The sequence below is a fragment of the Cyprinodon tularosa genome, unplaced genomic scaffold (assembly GCF_016077235.1).
Source record: "Cyprinodon tularosa strain WSP-4 unplaced genomic scaffold, ASM1607723v1 ctg481, whole genome shotgun sequence".
In the NCBI taxonomy this organism is placed as follows: domain Eukaryota; kingdom Metazoa; phylum Chordata; class Actinopteri; order Cyprinodontiformes; family Cyprinodontidae; genus Cyprinodon; species Cyprinodon tularosa.
The window spans coordinates 154,401-174,668 of NW_024039209.1; the positions used below are offsets into that span (position 1 = coordinate 154,401).

General features: G+C 39.5%; 1 protein-coding gene across 2 annotated transcripts in view; it reads right to left on the reverse strand.

Moving 5' to 3' along the window:
* The window catches only part of zzef1 (zinc finger, ZZ-type with EF hand domain 1), a 55,390-nt gene extending 37,734 nt beyond the window's left edge, over positions 1-17,656 (reverse strand). The window contains exons 1-14 of one of the 2 annotated variants that reach the window (XM_038302074.1): positions 17,099-17,656; positions 16,458-16,602; positions 10,405-10,599; positions 10,076-10,259; positions 9,795-9,994; positions 5,304-5,514; positions 5,088-5,204; positions 4,832-5,010; positions 4,658-4,756; positions 4,492-4,583; positions 4,255-4,400; positions 3,390-3,495; positions 3,078-3,296; positions 2,155-2,246 (exon numbers count right to left, since the gene is read on the reverse strand). In XM_038302074.1, coding sequence (XP_038158002.1) covers positions 2,155-2,246; positions 3,078-3,296; positions 3,390-3,495; positions 4,255-4,400; positions 4,492-4,583; positions 4,658-4,756; positions 4,832-5,010; positions 5,088-5,204; positions 5,304-5,514; positions 9,795-9,994; positions 10,076-10,259; positions 10,405-10,599; positions 16,458-16,602; positions 17,099-17,503 — 2,390 coding nt within the window. In that variant the 5' untranslated portion in view covers positions 17,504-17,656. Of the gene's footprint in view, positions 1-2,154; positions 2,247-3,077; positions 3,297-3,389; positions 3,496-4,254; positions 4,401-4,491; positions 4,584-4,657; positions 4,757-4,831; positions 5,061-5,087; positions 5,205-5,303; positions 5,515-9,794; positions 9,995-10,075; positions 10,260-10,404; positions 10,600-16,457; positions 16,603-17,098 lie in introns of those variants that run through there. The other variant, XM_038302073.1, reaches the window with a different exon arrangement.
* Positions 17,657-20,268: the final 2,612 nt, after the last annotated feature.

Below are 20,268 nucleotides of genomic sequence, written 5' to 3' on the forward strand. Positions count from 1 at the left end.
AAGCTAACCAAACCAGTCGGCAATGAAAAGATACACCTGTTCATTTTGTATTTGCTGAAATAATAGAGAAGCTTCCTTTAGCTGGAGAGCTGTAACTTCTAATTTAGATGATGTCACTCCACTGCCAGCAAAGCCTACAGGAGCTCCAAGGAGTCCAGAGGAGCCTTAAAAATCCTGAGAGCAGAAGGTATAATAGTTGCACATTTGCTCTGTGAATTCCAGGTACAGCTCTCCTCTACTGATATGAAATCAGTTGGATCAGCTGCAGCCACGTGGATAAAATGGTCACAATTTGACTTTTGCTTTTTACTTATTTATACTCCAGTAATTCCCGCTGGTTGCATACGAGGTTTTTTTCTTAAATATTACAGCGTCCTTCAAGCTGTTGTTGTTTTTGTGTGTTTTTGCTTAATTCAGTAATAAATAAAGTTCTTCATGCAGATTTACAATTATTAAAGAGTTACAACACTCTGGGATACCACACAAATACTTGGCTGGTTGGTGAATTAGTTATTTGGTTGAGTTGTTTGGTGAGTTGGTTAGTTATTTGGTTGGTTGGTTGGTTAGTTGATTGGTTATTTGGTTGGTTAGTTATTTGGTTGGTTGGTTAATTTGTTCACTGGTTGGTTATTTGGTTGGCTGATTGGCTATTTGGTTGAGTTGTTTGGTTAGTTATTTTTTTGGTTGGTTGTTTGATTGGTTATTTAATTAGTTATTCGGTTCGTCCGTTCGTTATTTTGTTGGTTGGTTAATTAGTTAGTTAGTTGGTTATTTGGTTGGTTGATTATTTGGTTAGTTTTTGGTTGGCTAGTTATTTGGTTAGTTATTTGTTTAGTTAGTTGGCTGGTTGATTATTTAGCTATTTGGTTGTTGATTGGATATTTGGTTGTTTGATTGGTTAGTTATTTGGTTGGTTGATTGGTTAGTTATTTGGTTGGTTCATTGGTTAGTTATTTGGTTAGTTGGTTGGCTATTTGGTTGGTTGATTATTTTGTTAGTTTTTGGTTGGCTAGTTATTTAGTTGGCTAGTTATTTGGTTAGCTGTTTAGTTATTTGTTTAGTTAGTTAGCTGGTTGATTTGTTAGCTGTTTGGTTGTTGATTTGGATATTTGGTTGGTTGATTGGTTAGTTATTTGGTTGGTTGATTGGTTAGTATGTGGTTGGTTTATTGGATATTTATTTGGTTGGTTGATTGGATATTTATTTGGTCGATTGGTTAGTTACTGTAGTTGGTTAGTTATTAGGTTTATTGGTTAGTTGGTTCTCCCTTAATGTCGTGTCCCTGTGTGTTTTATAAAAACTAATTTTTGTAGGGCTCTGGGGACGATATACTAGAACTTATTCTGGAATGAAACCAAACTAACTTTGAAAAGCAAAGACGCGTCTGCAGCATCATCTTTGATGATAAAATGAAAATGGCTTTACTTTATATACTAAAAAAAAAGCCAGACAATACCGATGTCTGGATTCACCAGATACTTAAGAGGCGTTCAGTTTGCAGCACATTGAGCAGCAAAAGTTCAGATTTTTCAACTCTTGTGAAGCACTTCAGATGCATAAATGCTGATAACGCGCTGTTCCTCCTATTCATAACGCGCTGAAGGACCTTTTGACGCGACCCAACCACAGACTTTGCTTGTAAAGGAGGGGCTGCTCTACAACCACTGCCAGGTCTCTATTATGTAGTTGCCATCATTGTCACCCTCTGGCTTTCTGATTAGTTCTGCCAGCAGAGGGTGAAAATCTGTTTATGTTTGCTGATTGCACCCAGTGGTGGAATTCTATTTAGGCCCAGAAAAGAACGATCTAAACATGATCATGACGAATGCTTGGTGCATATTACCTTATTCTATCAGGTCTAAATGGTTTTCCTTTTTTTGGATACACATAACGTGGGTTTGCACTTAAACCTCTTGTGTGGCTCTAATAAATGAAAGGAGGATTTAACAGTAAAGACCAACACAAACTTCCACAAAACAGGTGCAACCTTAGATTCTTTTAGCTTGTCTTACAAAATCATTTTTAAATATTCTGTGAATGTTCATAAATTCAAATGCGTGTTTTGACACATCTGACAAAAAGTTGAAATTCAGAAAATAAACCCCCAAAAATCTGCTGCTGCTACATGTCTGCTGTTAACAGATGATCACTCACATCTCCCTGAGTTTATTGTAGAAGTTCCAGAAAAGGTTAAGGCTGAGACCACCGAAGTCCAGAAGATACTTCTGCTTGAAGTGTGAGGCATCCTGCAGAAAAAAGTGTAGATTGTTACTGGGAGGCAATCATGCTGTAAAATCTGCAATTCCTTCTTATGGCCACCAGAGAGCAGCATGACTGATATTGGGTGTTCTGGGTGACAAAACATGCAAAATACATTTGGTTCCTTCCTTCCTTTATTTATTTACTTACCCCTTCACCGTTTCCTTCCTTCCTTATTTCCTCCCTTTCCTTCCTTTGTTTCATCTATTCTCTACTACCTTCCTTTGTCCTCTACATCCTTTCTTAGTTCCTTCCTCTCTCCCTCCCTGTCCTCATTCCTTCTTTTCATCTACTGTTTACTACCTTCCTTTCTTCTCTGCATCCTTTCTTAGTTCCTTCCTTCCTTCATATACTTGCCCCTTCTCCCTTACCTTCCTTCGTTATTTCCTTCCTGTCTTCCTTACTTTGATTCATCTACTTTCTACTACCTTCCTTTCTCCTGTACATTCTTCCTCTCTTCCTTCCTTCCTGCATTTACTTGCCCCTTCTCCCTTACCTTCCTTCCTTCCTCCCTCCCTGCCCTCCTTCCTTATTTTAATCTACTTTTTACTACCTTCCTTTCTCCTCTACATCCTTCCTTAGTTATTGTTTTATTGTATTGTTAGAAAACAATGCTGTTTATAGTTTTTCTTTGGTGTTGTTTAAGTTCTAGATTCTTTACCGATTTCCTTCCATTATTCCTCCAACTTTATCTCTTAGAAGGAGCCCCCCATAAATAGAAATCCAGGCTTCCAGGAAGACCACCACGGTTATTCAGAGGAAAACGGGACGCTGAAACTGGATGATGCCAGCAACACAGCCGAGCGGTGCCCCCTTACCGTGTCTCGTGTGAGCTGCTGTATGAAGAAAAGTGTCTTGTTTAATAGACAAAGGCCAGAGACAGCATCATGATCCAGACTCTCCCCCTGGCTGCTGAGGTCGTCCAGGTCAACCAGCCTCTCTGTTCCGGGGCAAAGGTAGCCACTGAAGCTGAGGTTCTGCACACCGAGCCGCTCGGCTGAGTCCTGCCTGGTGCAGAGGAATTTCACCATCAGGAACTAAGAAGAGAGATATAAGCAGAATGGGTTTAGAAATACAAAGAGCTGAACATCGAAGAAAGGAATGATATCAGGGAACAGACAGGTCAGTACCTTGGCGACGCGGCACTGCTGCAGCTTGATCTCCACATCATTCCAGTCCTCTTCCAGCTCAAACCAGCCGATCGGCTCATCCTCATTCTGCGCTGACATCCTCCCACTGCAGGTCAGGCAAAGGTAATAAACCACACAGACCTCCCAAATTTCTAAATGGACCACATTCTGATTTCCTGTTTGAGTTTCTTTCTTTTTCAATTTTAATTCCTCTAGAAAATTCAACAAGTTTTATATCGGATAAAGATAACCAAATTAAAACCAACAAGCATTTATTTAAATTACCATTTAATTAATTAAATGAAATAAATTGATTCCTTGTTAAATAATGAATATCTACTGAGGTTTAACCTTTTTTTTTTGGAAAGCAGTTTAATTTCACAAACCAATCCAATCAAACTACAGAAAATAAAGCCTTTTAGAACTATAAGTGAGTTATCTGTTGGCCATTTGCTAAAACTAATGTATGTCAGTAAATCAGAGTTGAAGCCATCATCCACTATGGGAGAAAAAAAGAAACGCTATAAACTTTTCCACGGCCAGGTTCTCTGTTTACTAACGTTATCTAACAAAGATTTTTATGATGTGGTCTTTCACAATTTTAAACATTGTAACTTTTTAAACGATGACCTTTTGCTCGTTATCACACAGTTTATGGTACTTGTGCATCAAATTAGATCTATAATCAGTTGTTTTATTTTGCTCATTTTAAAGATGTTTTTATTAGAAGTGTGTAAGTAAGAATTGTTGGTGTTAGAATATCAGAGGAAAAAAAAAAACATTTCACTTAATTAACTAAAAACACTAAATATGAAAAGACTCAAGCCCTTCTTTAAACGCTGAAGTTCAACGAAGGGAACCATACCTGTCCTGTACAAACTCCTTGTAGTCCTTGTAGTTCCACGAGTCGTACTTTTTGAACCTCTTGAAATGTTTCTCTGCATCAAAGGAGTCGTCCTCCATGTAGGCGAACACCAAGCCACACTTGGCCCCAATGGCTCCTTTCCGCACCTGCGCACATGAGCAGCGACTTCAGTGATAATCTGCATGGTCCTCCACCACGGCACACGTTTTCACTCATCTCCTGATGACACCATCTTACTTTGATCTTCATCTGAGTGACCTGGAAGTTGCTCTGGTCCTCCGTGGACAGGATCACGCTGGCTTTCTTCCTGCCGCTTTCTGTGAGAAAACCTGGAGAAAAAGCAAAGAGCTGACCACGCGCTCAAACATCCTTCATTTAGAGGTCGATTGCAGCTGGCCGCTACCATCTCCGGTAGAAGAATCGCTAAGCATGTTCTCTGGGCCTGACTTCTCCTCTTTACTTTTGACGTCACAGGCCTGCAGGTGCAGCTGGAGCGGCTTCCCTGCAAACAATCGCTATACGGTTCAACAAGTGACCTTCTAGTCATGAGAGTCAGATGATGGATGAGTCGAATTACCGTTACAGTAAAGCAACCGGAGCCTAACAGAAGCCATGGAGAGGATGACGGATGAGGCCTTGTACTTGATCTGGAGATGATCGCTGATGCAGGACAGGGCCTGGAGGATTTTGGCCACACTGCCTCTGGCCAGAGCAAAAGCCAAGAGAGTCATCTCTGCATCGGGGCTCACACAGCAGCTGGACAAAAGACAGGAAAAACTGAGTGACATCATCAGGCGATGGAAAGAAGTGCAATAAAACGAACAGCAGCTTACTTTGCGATCCGGAGGAGAAAGCCGTCCACCTCCTCCAGTATGTTTAGGGAGAAGAACTTGGGGAACTCAGTGGAGGATGGCGTCAGCGACAGTGGAGGCATGTGCTGCAAGGCTTTCCTGTAAAGCAAAAAAAACCTCATCTTTGGCATCGCCAAAAAAAAAAAAAGAAGCGACAAGCTAAGCGCTGCGCGGTGCTGCAGCCTCCAGGGATCTTACTGTGTGATTTGGAGCACGGTTTGAGCCAGGGCGGGGTTGGTATCCATGGACGCGGTGACCAAAGAGGTGAGCAGAGACAGGTACCAGATGGCCGAGGCGTCCGATACGGACACCTCTTTGCTCTTGGTGATCTGGTAACCCAGCGTCTTCAACCCGTGGATGCGCGTGTCGCATCCGTCACTCAGGCATCGCTTGATGTTGATTTGGACGTCTGGGATTTTTGTTCAGGAGAATAAATCAGACAAAAACACAAACAACTAAGAACACTTTTAAATATATAGAGCCAATAAAGGAGATTAGCTAGATCCATTTTTACTACATGAATAGAATAAGAAAAAAACACTAATAAGGGATTATTTTAATCACCTATTTATTTTAACTGGTTTACAAAATAATTATTCTTTTTTCTCATTTCTATTTAAATTATTTAAAACATTTATTTTTATTGTATTAAAGTTGGATTTCTTCTCTATTTTGAAAAATAGAATTTAGATTCTTAGGAAAAAGTAGAGCATAATGTTTATTAAGCAGGGCTTTGATGTGGATAAATGTCCCAGTCTTAACTAATTAAATAAAAAATTAACAATTAATCTGTCGATTGTTTTTTTAATCAATTATTAATCCGATAGACAAAGGTTTCTTAAAGATTTTTATAAAATTAACCACTTAAGGAGATCTGGACAGAGCATATTGACAGACGAAAAGTTTGTTATTTTAAATGCAAAATGTTTACATGTCTTTTTACAGTTTTGGTATAGTTCCTGCTCTAAGTGGGTCACTAAAGGTCATCTAAAGGCATATTTTAGAGTCTCTTGTCCAGTTCACCAATAATTGAATACTAAATTGGTTGACAATTATTTCAATAATCAATTAATCGCTATTACTTTTTCATCCCTAAAATAAATGTTTCTGTTAATAACATAATATTCTGCTTGCTTTGGTTTCCTGTTCTTCCTTTAAACTAATGCTTTTTATTAAACCCACTGTCTCAAGCTACTGGAAATTCAATAAAAAAAAACGAACTAAAAATATTCCATTAAACAAATGAATGTCCCTATGAACCAAATAAAAGTTAAAATATACATTTACACCCCATGGCGATTTAACCAGCGTATGCCCGACGTCCCAGAATCTTCTAAAACGCTGGCATACGCTGAAATTTGGCGTATGGCAAAATTTATAAAGAGTATGAAAATTGGCATAGGAGGCCAGAACCTATGTCCAACGACAGCCTAACTTCTGCACAACACACGCCTGTTGGCCGTGGTCGTGAACACAGTGAGGATCCATCACTGACAGTTTCCTCCTGTTAACACCTTTTATACCAAAACGCTGCCAATACCCCATTAAACAGTAGCTCAAAGTTAGAAACACGCTCAGCGCTCATCTGGAACTTATAAGATAAGTTGATATGCGTTAGGAGTGTGCAAAATAATCGTCATGATGATGCATCGTGATTCTAATTTTTGTGATCTACTGCATCAATTCTTGATGCCAAGTATCGATTATTAATTTAAAAAAATGAATAAATAAAATTGCATGAATGGTTGGCGAACATCAGCCAAAAACGAGTGTAATACAACTTCCAGTCCAGTAGATGTCGCTGCGGATGTGTTGATGCACGCTGCCTTGTGTCACAAGCATTTCCGGCCGTGGGATACTGCGCCGAGTCATTCAAAAACAAAACATGGAGGAGAAAATATTGCAGTGCATCGCAATAATTCAAGTATTGTGATGCATCGTGATAGAATCGCATCGTGGCCTGTGAATCGTGATTCGAATCGAATCGTGACTTCTTTGGCAATACCCACCCCTAATATGCGTTGGAGAGAAGTTCTTGACAAGTTACACATCAGTTATGCACAAGTTACTCATGGATTTTGGATAAGCTGGACGCCACGACTTTGTGTGCTGCACAATGACAGCCCACTCCTCCCCAAAGGGGATGGGTTAAACGCATAGAGGTAATTTCTCCATTGTGATCAATAAAGTTCAATTTGTTTATTTTTATTATCTTTTATTTTTAATGCCATTGAAAATAAGCAAAGAATCTGGGTGCATTTTTTTAACTTTCCATTATCCGCATGTTGGTTGTTATCTATTGTCACCTATAGTCCAGTGCAAAAATGTTCATCACTTAAATAAACTCTCACGTGCTCTGTCTCAAACCGAGTGTGCATAAACAGAACCAGAGATTTTAGTTCTCATGCTTCACCAATTTACTGTAAAATTGCTGAAACACCAATAAGCTGTTGGAATCAAATGTTGATTATGTAACCGGAAGTACTTCATTCAAACTATTTCCGTTCAACTTCCTGTTGCCAGCAGGCTGCAGCTGCTTAAAGGGGAACACCATTTTTTATATTGGGCCTTGATTTTACGTTATTACATCATGTTCTACTCACTCATATGAGTTTTGTGTCATTTGGAGCTGTTCTGAAGATATTCCGTCAGGTTATATCCAAGTAACGTCTTCCTATGGGCAACGAGTTGAAGGCACAAACTAAACTGTTTATAATTTATTCTTTATGGTACACCAGCATTCATAACATGTAGGCGAATCACTGTCCCCCAGACATCCACGGTTAGATTTTTTATGTTTATATTTTTTTTAACAAAGTGGAGTGTGTATGACGTCCTCTGTGTGCCGGCTACCATTCATTCATCCTGTCCGCTGAACTCCTGCTAGTTTTACTCACATGCCTGGAAGATGTCTAGTGCTACTACCACAGAGGATCTCGCTCTCAAAATTGAATTGAATGATTCAGATTAGCTCGCTGAATGAATAGAAGAGGTACAGCGTAGGCCGGGGCTGCATGTCACAACTCCAGTCCAGCGCGCAGATGACGTCATACACACTCCGCTTTGTTTTAAAAAATATATAAATATAAAAAATCTAACCGTGGATATCTGGGGGACAGTGATTTGCCTACATGTTATGAATATTGGCGTACCATAAAAGATAAATTATGAACAGTTTAGTTTGTGCCTTAAACTCGTTGCCCATAGGAAGACATTACTTGGATATAACCTAACCGAATATTATCAGAACGGCTCCAAAAGAACCAAAACTAATATGGGTGAGTAGAACATGATGTAATAACGTAAAATCAAGGGGCAAATGTAAAAAAAAAAAAAAAAACGGTTTTCCCCTTTAAGACTAGACTCTAAAGCAAGAAAGAAAAACCAAACTTAAACAGAGGGGATGAACTCAGGTTTCAGCTTTCAAAAACCTACAATTCAGCAACTGAGTTAATCACTTACCAAACCCCTTTACAGGGGAACAGAAGACCTAACAAAAAAAGCCTAACGACCCCCATTCCAAAGGGGTGGACCCGATCGTCCGTTTTAATTTGCAAGTTTTCTAAGCAAAAACAAGGCTTTGTTGGGCTACTGTATAAAGCTTCGAACTAAACGCTATTTCTGACATTTTGATCTAAAAAAAAGTTTCCTGGATGAGAAGCAAAATGTTTTCAAACTTAGAAATGTGGATTTTTATTTTTTACTTTTTTGGAATGACTATGACCTGGATGACTGAGAATATTCACCTGTATAGACTCTAAAGCGCTTCGCAGCTGAAGTCTAGCGACCAAATCCCTCCAGAGAGGTCTGTGAACACTGGACCGAGTCAGACTACCTTTCCTATGATTCAGAAGGAGCTTAATGTAATATTCTGTTGTTTTTTTGTTCTTCCTGCGATTCAAACCAAACCAAGAACACAGTGCTTCCTGAACCCGCCTGCTGCAGCAGAGACAGAGGAGAGCTAATCCAGCTCTGGTGACCTAAATTAAACCACTGGAGTAACGGCGGTGCTGTTTGCCAAAGGAGCCGTTAGAAGCCACCGGCCTGTGACCGTTTCTGCTTGAGATGGAGATGAAGAAGAAGCTGATACATGAAGGCCGCGGCTAGCAGCTAGTCACCGTAGCTAAATGGATTAGTCCCGGGCTGAGTTATAAAATCAATGCAATGAAATGCATTGATTTATTGTTTATTATTTATTTATAAAGCGCAGCAGAATACACTTTCTAAATAAACCTGCCTTGAACATTTTCGGAGTACGAGAGGCCTCTGTGTTTTGTATTTGATAGATCAACAACAGAAATGATAAAGTAGCCGAATCTAGCAGATTTTTTTTTATGGGCTGTATCTGAAAATGAATTGTTTAGTTCTGCCTAAGATCCTCTGGACTTTGATCGGGTCATTGGAACTTAATGTTGGATGTTCACAGAGTGAAGCTCAGCTCCAATCCACCCTATATAAACAGCTTCCTCTCACTTCTAAAGAGGAGCATCACCACAGCATGATTCTGCCACTATCATGCTTCATCTTCTCTCATTTGACAGTAATATTTTCAGCAAATTACACACAAACTAACTTAAAAGATGATTACTGACCTACTAGGTTATGTTGGATTTTATTTAGGGTTAAATAGCTACCAAAGAAGGTAGAGTAGTTATTGGCTTTAAGAATGAGGAATGGACCTTCACTCACAGGGGTGGGTGATGTTGGCGTTCTCTAACAGAGCCACGTAGCCCGTGACGTTGCTGGGTATACGGATGTCTCTGATCTCCTGCAGGGAGCGCCGTGTCTTCCCCACAGATACCGAGACCAGCTGAGGCATGTAGCTGTGGTCGTTGGAAGCCACGGCTATAGCCAGACGCCTCAGAACCACATCTGGTTTCATCTTCAGCCTGGAACAGAATGCAGGAAGGAAGCTTAGAAACAAACACGTGGCTTCAGGATCACTCAGACATGTTTACCAGCATTCTTACCGTATCCAGTGTGAGCGGGCGCTGCCGTCCGACTGCCAGAAAGATGACGTTTCTCCGTTGGTCATCTTATAGACATCAGGGACATTGGAGGAAGCTTCTATAGTGCTATAGCACTGGGTGACCACCTTGACCTTATCTACATCCGGATCACGGTCGAGCGCTGCTCTGTACTGAATATCTAAATCTGAAAGAAATCAGCTCCAGTGAGGACAGTTTCTCCACAGCAGCAAGGAAGTAAACATGCATTACTACACGCAGAGAATAAAAAGGATCAAAAACTTAGTAAAAACCGTCAGAACATTCCTAAACAACCTTGTGCTGTTAATCACCTTTCTCCTTCTGCAGGAGGAACTCCAAGAAGTCTTGAACCACACTGGACCTCATGGTGCAGATGCTGTTGTAGCCCTCTAAAATGGGGAAAGGGATGGCACTGCTGGGAATACGGTTCCTGTGTAGGAATTTGAGGATCTTCGAGGCGTGAGATCCTAATCTGTCTTTGCTCTTCGAAAATATGTCGACAAAACCTGTAAGGAAAAATAAAATTAAGCAAAAAGCTGTGCAACATGTTCAACCTTAAAGAACTGCGCAGTGAAAGAAATGTACTTTTAGTTTTGTTTATGTTTTGAAAAAATAATAATATTAACGGTTTGCTGTGCATTAAACTTTAAGTTTTACAGAGTCTCTGCCACCCATAACATTTGGACAATGCACCAAAGAGTAGGGATGCACGATATAATCGGCCCCCTATCGGTATCGGCCTGAAAACTGAATATCGGACATCGGCCACCCCACCGATATTTAACCCGATATTTGATCAGCTTCTGAGTTTCTAAAGTCTAAAAAAAAAAAAAGCACTATTTCTTCTTCTTCCTCAAAAACATATTTTTTACAGACTTAAAAACTTCTAAAGACGAGGGAAAAAATATTGATACATTAAAATATCACAATATCTTCATATGCTGATATATTGCCATTTAAAAACACCATATCAATCTCTTTTACTACGGTAATTAAATATTGCTATATGTCATCATCCACGAAATTTTTATATGTTGATATATTGATGCGGTATCGATCTATTTTACTAAAAAAATCTCACAAGAATTGCTAAATATCTCCAGAGTTTGTAACAGAACGATGAAATTTCACGAGATTTTGAAAGTAAAATAGATCGATACCGCGATTTTTAAAATCAATTTGATATCAGCATATAAAAAAATATATTTGAGTATATTATTTTTCAAAGTGTCAGAAATGGATAACAAAACAGCTATTTTCAATGACTACTTATTTTTGTCCAGCTTTAACATCGGTATTGGTATCGGTTACCGGCTACATGAGTTTTAAAATATCGACATATCGGATATCGGCCAAAATCCCAATATCGTGCATCCCTACCAAAGAGCTGAAACTCAGTCTGATCAGATTAAGACAGGAACAAGTTTCAAGTCTTTGTGTTAAGCTCTCAACTATGCACTTTCACCAACCGCATATGCCACTTTCACCAACGGCATATGCCACTTTTCAAACTGGTATGCCAGTTATAAAAGAGGCTAAAGCTGCAACTAAAGATTAAATCCATACGTTTTTTTTTTTTTTTTTTTCATAAATTGATCAGTAATCGGCTAGCAAAAGATTCCTTAAAGAAGATTTTTTTGCTTAATTTAAAACAGATGAAAGTCGAACTTTTCCACTTAAAGGAGAAGTTCGGTTTTTTACACTTTAAGCCCATTTTCTGTAGTGTCCAGGATGAAATCGAATGATCGACACCAAAAGTTTGACAATTGCTCCTGTCTCTGCTTTTTGGCTCATTTAGAATCACCCCCTGGCTGCTTTAGAATGGCTAGCATAGAGCATGTCCGATAATGTCCTTAAAACAACCTTAAACGTTCTTTTTTTAAAATATGCTACTCACGTGTCGTCAGCGCTGTTCAATGACGTTCCAAAAAAAGTTTCGTGAAGAAAAAACGTTCCTGTAGTGTTTTATTTAGCATTTTGTAAATCCCATTGAGTTCTGTAGGAATAGTCAATATTCCCCTGCCACCGGATACGGAAATGGGGCCTGTTTACACAGTTGTAGTCTTTTCGCTTCACTCTGTGTACTCCGACGTCGAGGTGCTAACGTCTCTGTTAAACACTTTAAAAAAATCTGAAAATGGAATACGAAAGGTGGATTCTTGATTCTCGACGTCGGAGTACACAGAGTGAAGCGAAAAGACTACAACTGTGTAAACAGGCCCCATTTCCGTTTCCGGTGGCAGGGGAATATTGACTATTCCTACAGAACTCAATGGGATTTACAAAATGCTAAATAAAACACTACAGGAACGGTTTTTCTTCACGAAACTTTTTTTGGAACGTCATTGAACAGCGCTGACGACCCGGTGAGTAGCATATTTTTAAAAAAGAACGTTTAAGGTTGTTTTAAGGACATTATCGGACATGCTCTATGCTAGCCATTCTAAAGCAGCCAGGGGTGGATTCTAAATGAGCCAAAAAGCAGAGACAGGAGCAATTGTCAAACTTTTGGTGTCGATCATTCGATTCCATTCTGGACACTACAGAAAATGGGCTTAAAGTGTAAAAAACCGAACTTCTCCTTTAAGGAGTTCTGGATAGAGCATTTTGACAACATTTTTTGTCAAAATATATATATTTTTCCAATTCAGGCCCCGTCCACACGAAGCCGAACCCTGGCCTAAATGCACAAATTTTTCACCAAACCAGCCTCTCATCCATACGAAGCCGGCGTTTCGGGGGTCTGTAAACGATCTTTTTTTTTATTCAGCCTTCAGAGTGGGAAGATTCTGAAACGCCGTTTTCGCGTTTCCATCTTTAAGCTCAAACCGCATTTTTTTTTTTTACACGCATGCGTCATAGCGTCGCCTCTAAACATGCGCGACACAGTATCACAACAACAATGGCGCCGTACTGTGTTGAATGGTTGCTGCTCATGCTACTCACCCTGCTGTCGGGCTTACAACAGAATCTTCTTCTTCTGGAATATCTCCAGGAAGAACAGAGCAATATCGACCACATAGTTCAGCACCTGAATTTGACTGAACCACGAAAATGGACCCGCAGGGCAACCATGTATAAATATTAGTGCCCATGCCCAACATTTCGTCACTTATTTTTGCTTTGGCACCACAGCGCCACTTACAGGCCTGGCATACATTTTGCAGCGTTTTCATGCATTCGTGTGGACGATCACATTTATTTTACGTCTCCGTCTTTACGACAAACGTTTTGGAAAATATCAGCGTTTCGTGTTCGTTTTGACTTCGTGTGGACGGGGCCTCAGTATAATTAAGTGGCTTTCTCTGTCAGCTAAAGGCATGTTTTAGTCTGTATATTGCAGTTAACCATTATTCGATTACTGAATATGATGCCGATTAATTCTATAACCGATTAATCAGGATTAATTGTTTCAGCCCTAAACTTAGCAGTTTTAAAAAGTGGCATAATGCAGCTATACTGACATGCCACTTCTGTCTGGTGGCATAATATTCTTGTGTTTCTGCCATGTCACACCAACTTGTACAATAGGTCAAAATATGCATCTGTTGTTTGTAACACAAGAAGAAGGAGCAGAGCTGCTGCTATGCTAATGTTTAACCCATCAGGCATCTTGAAAAAGCTGCTGCTTTCAGAAAACCTGTTCACTGTGGTGTACCGTGAAATAAGAGTGGCATTAAAAATACCAATTTTCACTCGCACTTTCTCTCATTGAGCCAATCAGATAAATTTATATTCTCATCTAAACCCTTCGATTAGATCTCTAGCTGTGGATGTGGGGTCGTTGTCCCAACTTGAATGAATGAGAATCTTCACCAAACTCCCGAGTATTTATAGCCTCTAACTTTTTCTTTCAACTTTGTTTTGTTATTAACTCAAACGTGTTCTCTATATATTCCATGCCATCATCAGACAATCATCCCCACAGCTTGACAGAGCCACATATGGTTCCACACCAGAGCAGTGTCTCAGGGCGACGAAGAGTGTTTGTTTTCTTCCATTTAACCACAGCACCTAATTCCATGTTTGACCTATTCCTGCCTGAAATTGTCACAAACTTTTGAAAACACTTTAATATGAAATTATTACGTACTGTTCAATAAATGATAAGTGTTTTTAATTAAGAGTAATTTTCATTTAAATGTGCTTTACTGAAGGCATCCATGTTTGTCAAAGAACACTACTGCCACTTACTGGTTTGTGACGTCACGGTGCTGTATCAGCAGTTGATTAAGTCCCAGTGCTGTATCTGCTGTTCGTCTTAACACGCTATTATTACTGCCATGCACGTGGGCATTGTCATTTTCACTATAGCTCTGGTGAATTTCAATGGTGAAGTCCTCTGGAAATCTTCAATAATTGTTGTTGATTGCAGATGTGTCTAGTAGTTCCCATTAATTTAGCTTGTAAAGCGGGGAGAATGGCGCTAGGCTTACCGCACCGTGACGTCACTGCCAGAAGATGGCAGGAGGAGGTGTTACTATATCTGGGCAAAAATGGCCGCTGCCAGACTCAATGATCGTGACCAAAATTATTTTTCTTAATTCTCTAAAGATTAATATGGAGTGAATTCTCTGCCAAAACACTGCATACAAAAAAACATATTATGTTGCAAACAAATAAAGCATGTTTCACCCAAACAAATCTTATCATTCACAAATACGCATGTTTTTCAAACTATCCTTGAATGTTGCAAACAAAAAAATTTGTTTTACAAGCCGGAATCTAACTTTGCATTCAAAATATAATTCATAATTTGTCCCAGAGTACAAAATAATCTCTGCTCGCATACAAAACAGCCTCTCCACGCGTACGAGACAATTTTACGCATTCTACGGCAAGTTTCTGCCAAAAGTCACATGAGAGATGAAGATTTGTCATTCTGACTAACCGACAGCAGGAGGCGCCATCCAAACAAAACAAGTTAAACATGCAGGTGCCGATGTAGTTATCCCTGCAACATTTTGTATCCCCTCGCTTGGAGCGTGCACGGAGTACAAAGAGCTGATCGAGTTCATTCCGCCTCATTTCCAACCTACTAAATATAAAATTTCAGTAATGTTTTGTTTATGAAAGATGAGCGGTTATTTTATTCTTTCCTTCACATGTTATAGCAGAATATCGCCAGTGATATTGATTAAAAAAAGAAAACACAAGCGTTGGCTTCAAAACAGGAAGCTGAAACCAGCGGCTACTCCTTTCTCTGAAAGCCAGCAGCTCCTTGTTCGTTTCAACACCTTTCTTGCTGTTTCATGGTGTCTAAATGTTCTCACCCCATTGAAAACTGTTGTCAACCCTATACCTATAACCAAAATGAAATAGTAAATAGAGTGTATGTGAGCATATTATAGACTAAACCCAGTGGGAATATTACTTAAGCCTTTGTCAAGTTTAGTAATTAAATCTATACTTGTGTTTATATTAACTTATAATTTCTCTATGTCTTCGTGTGTGCTTAACATGCTTTTTTGTATGCAATGTTTTGGCAGAAAATTCACTCCATAGATTAACGCTAAATTCATTAAATTACCACAAACATATTAGTTTTAGGTATAGATAATGATCCATTGATTATTCCTTGCTGTCTTTTCCTTTACCGTTTCTGTCTATTTTTAGATCAACAATCACTTTATTTATGTATTGGACAACAAATAGTAATTCAGTGAACAGATTCTCCCTCCTAAACAGAGACAGAACAGCTGTTATGTTGCTTCTCTGATCGATGCTCCACATTCTCAGCCTGTCTATATACGATGCCAGTCATGTTGGAGTTGGACCAGTTTTTTCATAGACTACCCTGTGATATTTAGTCCAGGGGTCTTCAAAGTTTTCCAGGCCAAGGACCCCAAACTGATGGCGAGATGGAGCTTCTATCAAACTGGTCCTATAGTCACTCTATTACAGATTATGTAACAAAAGTAATTCCTCCCTGGGATTATTAAAGTATTTCTGATTCTGATTCCTGGTTGATGGGACAGGTGTGAATAAAACGGTGCCCAGCTTGAAAGAGCTCCTGTGTGTCGCTGAATGTGTGCATTGATGAGTGAAAGACATCTTTTGCCTCCATTTATCTCTTTACTACAGTGTGTTTAATTCATGTTAATGTGGATTTAAAGGCATTTCAATTAGTGGAAAAAGGTAGACATTGTTTTTTTCTTTCTTTTTTTAGGATAAGTCAACAAAGATGGCCTAAATAAGCCTTTATGCCACATTTTCAAGATTTCAAAATAAAAACCAAAGCATCGGTTTCCCTAAACTCTACAAGCATTATGTACGTTGTGTACCATCACATAAGGTTGTTCCAAAATACATTCCATGGACCAAACAGCGTGAGGTTTATGGGACCTGTTGCCAATATACATACCTGGTGTTAGGGAACACGCCTGGAGCTGTCTTATCACATGACTCAGTTCTCCCTGTAGATTAGCTCCATTGGAGTTCTTTAGTGCAATCAGCATGGTCTCTATGTCCACCACTCCATCCCCCTCTGCATCAAACTGTCCAAACGCCTGAGATCAGGGAGAAAGAAAATGACAAACCCTTACATGGAGACAAAATCAATCCCATTAACTCAACCGCACTTTACACATGCAAATACTACTACTGGCTCATAGAAATGAAAGCTTTCTGGTTGTTTGTTTGTATGTGAGCATCTAAACGTTTTGCTGAGGAAGTTCACCCATAAGAGAGGAGAGGTTTCTTTGTCAGCCCGCAGAGAATCAAATATGCAGACTTAAGCAGAAACTTATCTAACAGCACCTGGCTGTCAGTCAGCACACAGCAAAGCAACAACAAAGAGGCTGAACCTGGAGATAAAAGCACCTGATATACTCTATAATGTAATCCATGGTTATCTAAAGTACATGACTTTATTTCTGTCCATTTGTCTACAGCAGTGGAGCCGCTATGGAGCCGCTGACAGCTGTCAAACTGTCATTCCTGGGACCTAAAAGAAAGAAATGACAAACCACACTGGAGCTTTTTGGCTTGTTTTGCTTGCCGTACCTCCTCGCATTCATTCCTGGGAGCATCTCTGCTCTCCAGCATTTCACAGAACTGCTCAACATTGACGGAATCCTCGCCGCGGTTCAGCCGGTCCTCCAGCCACCGGATCAGGACGCCCTCGTTCCCGGACAGGACGGACTCGTGAATGGTGACCCCCGAGTCGCTGACACGGGCGGCCGCCTCTCTGAGTTTCACTTGTTCTAAGAGGACCGCGGGGCTGGGGGGTCCCTCGGTGGCCGCGGGGGGGTTATTGGACCCTCTTCCGTTTCTCCCTGAACCGGTGCCTCCGACGGCTCCGCCAATGGCCGCAGAGGCCAGGTTGTCTTCCGCGAAACCGGGACTCTCCGTCTCCATGTCCTCCTCGTCGCCGCTCCCTCCGCCGCAGCCGCTGTCTCGGTTCCCCATGCTGGTTGAACCCGCCTCGGGCTCTCCTTGGTAGACCCCACGGCCCCCGCTGGTGTGGCTGGTAGGGGTTCTGTCTGTACACAGATCTCTGTAACGTCAACCTACAGCCAGGACTCCACTACCGCATTCACGCACTCTACGTAAACATGGAGGAAAGAACGTCCTCTGCGTCTCTCCTCTGCGCATGCGCAGATTATTTTAGGCTTTATAAAATCCTCTTCCGGTACATAAACTTTTTTTTTTTTTTATTATAAACCATCACATACAGTAGACCAGGTGTATATATATATATAAACCTGAAAAACTTTGACGAGCCGACCCAAATTGCTTCCACATTTACAGAACAAATAAAACAATACAAAAAAGTTAAAAAAAATATAAACAAATAAAGCACAAAAAAGAAAAAAAAAACTGAAAATACAAGCACACATACATTAGGGGTGTCTCATCAGCTCCAGATTGTTAATCAGATTGTACAGTTCTGCATCTTGTTCTGTGCTCCTGAATTTTAGAGATAAGAAGAGGTGGCAGAGTTCCTTGTGAAAAGAGGGGAAAGAAAACTGGGCTGCTCAGTGAACAGTGGGTAGCACTGCTGCCTTGCAGTAAGAAGGTTCTGGGTTTGAATTCTGGCCTGGGGTCTTTCTGCATGGAGTTTGCATGTTCTCCCTGAGCATGCGTGGGTTCTCTCCGGGTACTCCGGCTTCCTCCCACAGTCCAAAAACATAACTGAGGTTAATTGGCTTCTCTACAGTCCCCTTAGGTGTGTGAGTGGTTGTTTGTCCTATTTGTCTCTGTGTTGCCCTTAGATTGACTGGACACCTGTCCAGGGTGTACCCTGCCTCTTGCCCATTGACTGCTGGAGATATGCACCAGCACCCCTCGTGACCCCAATTGGGATAAGCGTGCTAGAAAATAGATGGATGGATGGACATTTGTGAATGAAAAACACGCCTATGATGATTATTATATTTAGTAGTCTTTCAAACTTCCTTACTTTTCTCAGAGTCCCAAAAATAACATCTTTCTTAGAGAATTGAGGTAAGTTTGGAATTTTGGGGAAAAGCCAGTAGTGCACGTCATCCCACAAACCTTTGCAATACATACATTCATTGAAAAGATGTTCAGTAGATTCAATATCACTGTCACAAAATAAACAAGTGTTATCATCAATGGCAAATCGAAGTCTAAGAAATTCCTTAGAGGGGTAAACACCTGTAAAGATTTTAAAGTGGACTTTCTTGGGTTTAGGAGGAATGGGAAGCTTTAACTAATTTGTTCTAATTTTAACTCTTTTAGACTTGGAGAAGAAATGTGATTTAAAATTTGGGTTTGATACAAAAGGAAACAAAGTACTAGTAAAGCATTCCCTAATTTTTTAGTTTTTTAGCTTGTTATCTGTGATACTGTGCCTATTAATCAGATGTCCAGGTAGCACAGGGGTTCTGTAAACAGGGTTCTCATAAAAACCTTTAGCTGTGCATCAAATATTTTGGGGAATAGCTCTAATAATCTTTTGAAATTCACCTTTGATTGCATGCGCAGATTATTTTAGGCTTTATAAATTCTCTTCCAACTGTTTGACCTCATGCTCTAACTACTATTCCTATCATTAACACTGACATAATACAAAATCCTTAAAATTAAACAAAAAATGCACAAAAGTATGTAGTTTTTATTTCCAAAAAACCCCGGAAAGTTTTTTGTGCATGCGTCAACAGCTAAAGAGCGAATAGAAAGATTAAAATATACATTAATAGTATGTTTATATAGAAGAGGATTAGGGCCATTAAAAAAAATTTAAAAAGTTAACTGATTTTTACATTTTATTTCAGTATAATATGAGGAAAAAGGCAGAATTCTCATTTTAATCTCAGACAAGATTATCATTTACATTTTTATTGAAACTTCTATTGTAAATTGTGTACAAAAAAAGTTATTGTAATGCGAAAAAGTTAAGTATACACCAACTTTAAACCTTACATTAAAAAGCATTGTTTCAAAATAATAACAGCTTAAAAAAACATAACTGTATCAATGTACAAATGAAAATAAAATAGGTTTAGGATTGTGAAAATATTGTCCTGTGAGGTTTCACTATAACTTTATTAAACAACAGATTATTTTTATGTTGGCGCTGAGAACTTATTTTTCACTTATCTATAGTTGTAATGACAAAAAAAAAAAAAAGAATTTTGGTGTGGCTGCTTCAGGCTGCTCCTGAGAATGACAAAGATTTATAGATGGCTTTTAATGGTTGTGATTTAATCTGAGTATATAAATATCTAACTAAACTTTGTTATTATTGATAAAGATTTTAATACTAAACGTTCATGCATTATTTTTCTGTTTACCGCTGGAAAATGAGGGAGAACATAACAGAAATAGTTTTACTGCTGGATTTTCATTTTTTCTGTCAGTTCTAAGGCTCTGTAGAAACTGACAATATTCGAAGGAAATGAGACAATAGGAAATATTATTTTTGTGAGTAAAATATATGAGAGACAGATTAATGCTGAAGGAATTTAGAAGAATGAAATAAACATTTTATCTAATTAAAATGCTACGAGTAAATTCAATAAAAGTATTAATACTTTTTTTTTTTTTTTTTAACAAAGACAGAACATAGTTAAACTGAGACATCTCTGAGCCGCACTCCATAACAGCATGTGGCGGTAATGCAAACATCTGGTTTCTTTGACACCAAAGAGAAGCAGCAGGTGGATAACTGAGCTGCTCGCGCATGCGCTCTTCAATCACCGGTGGAT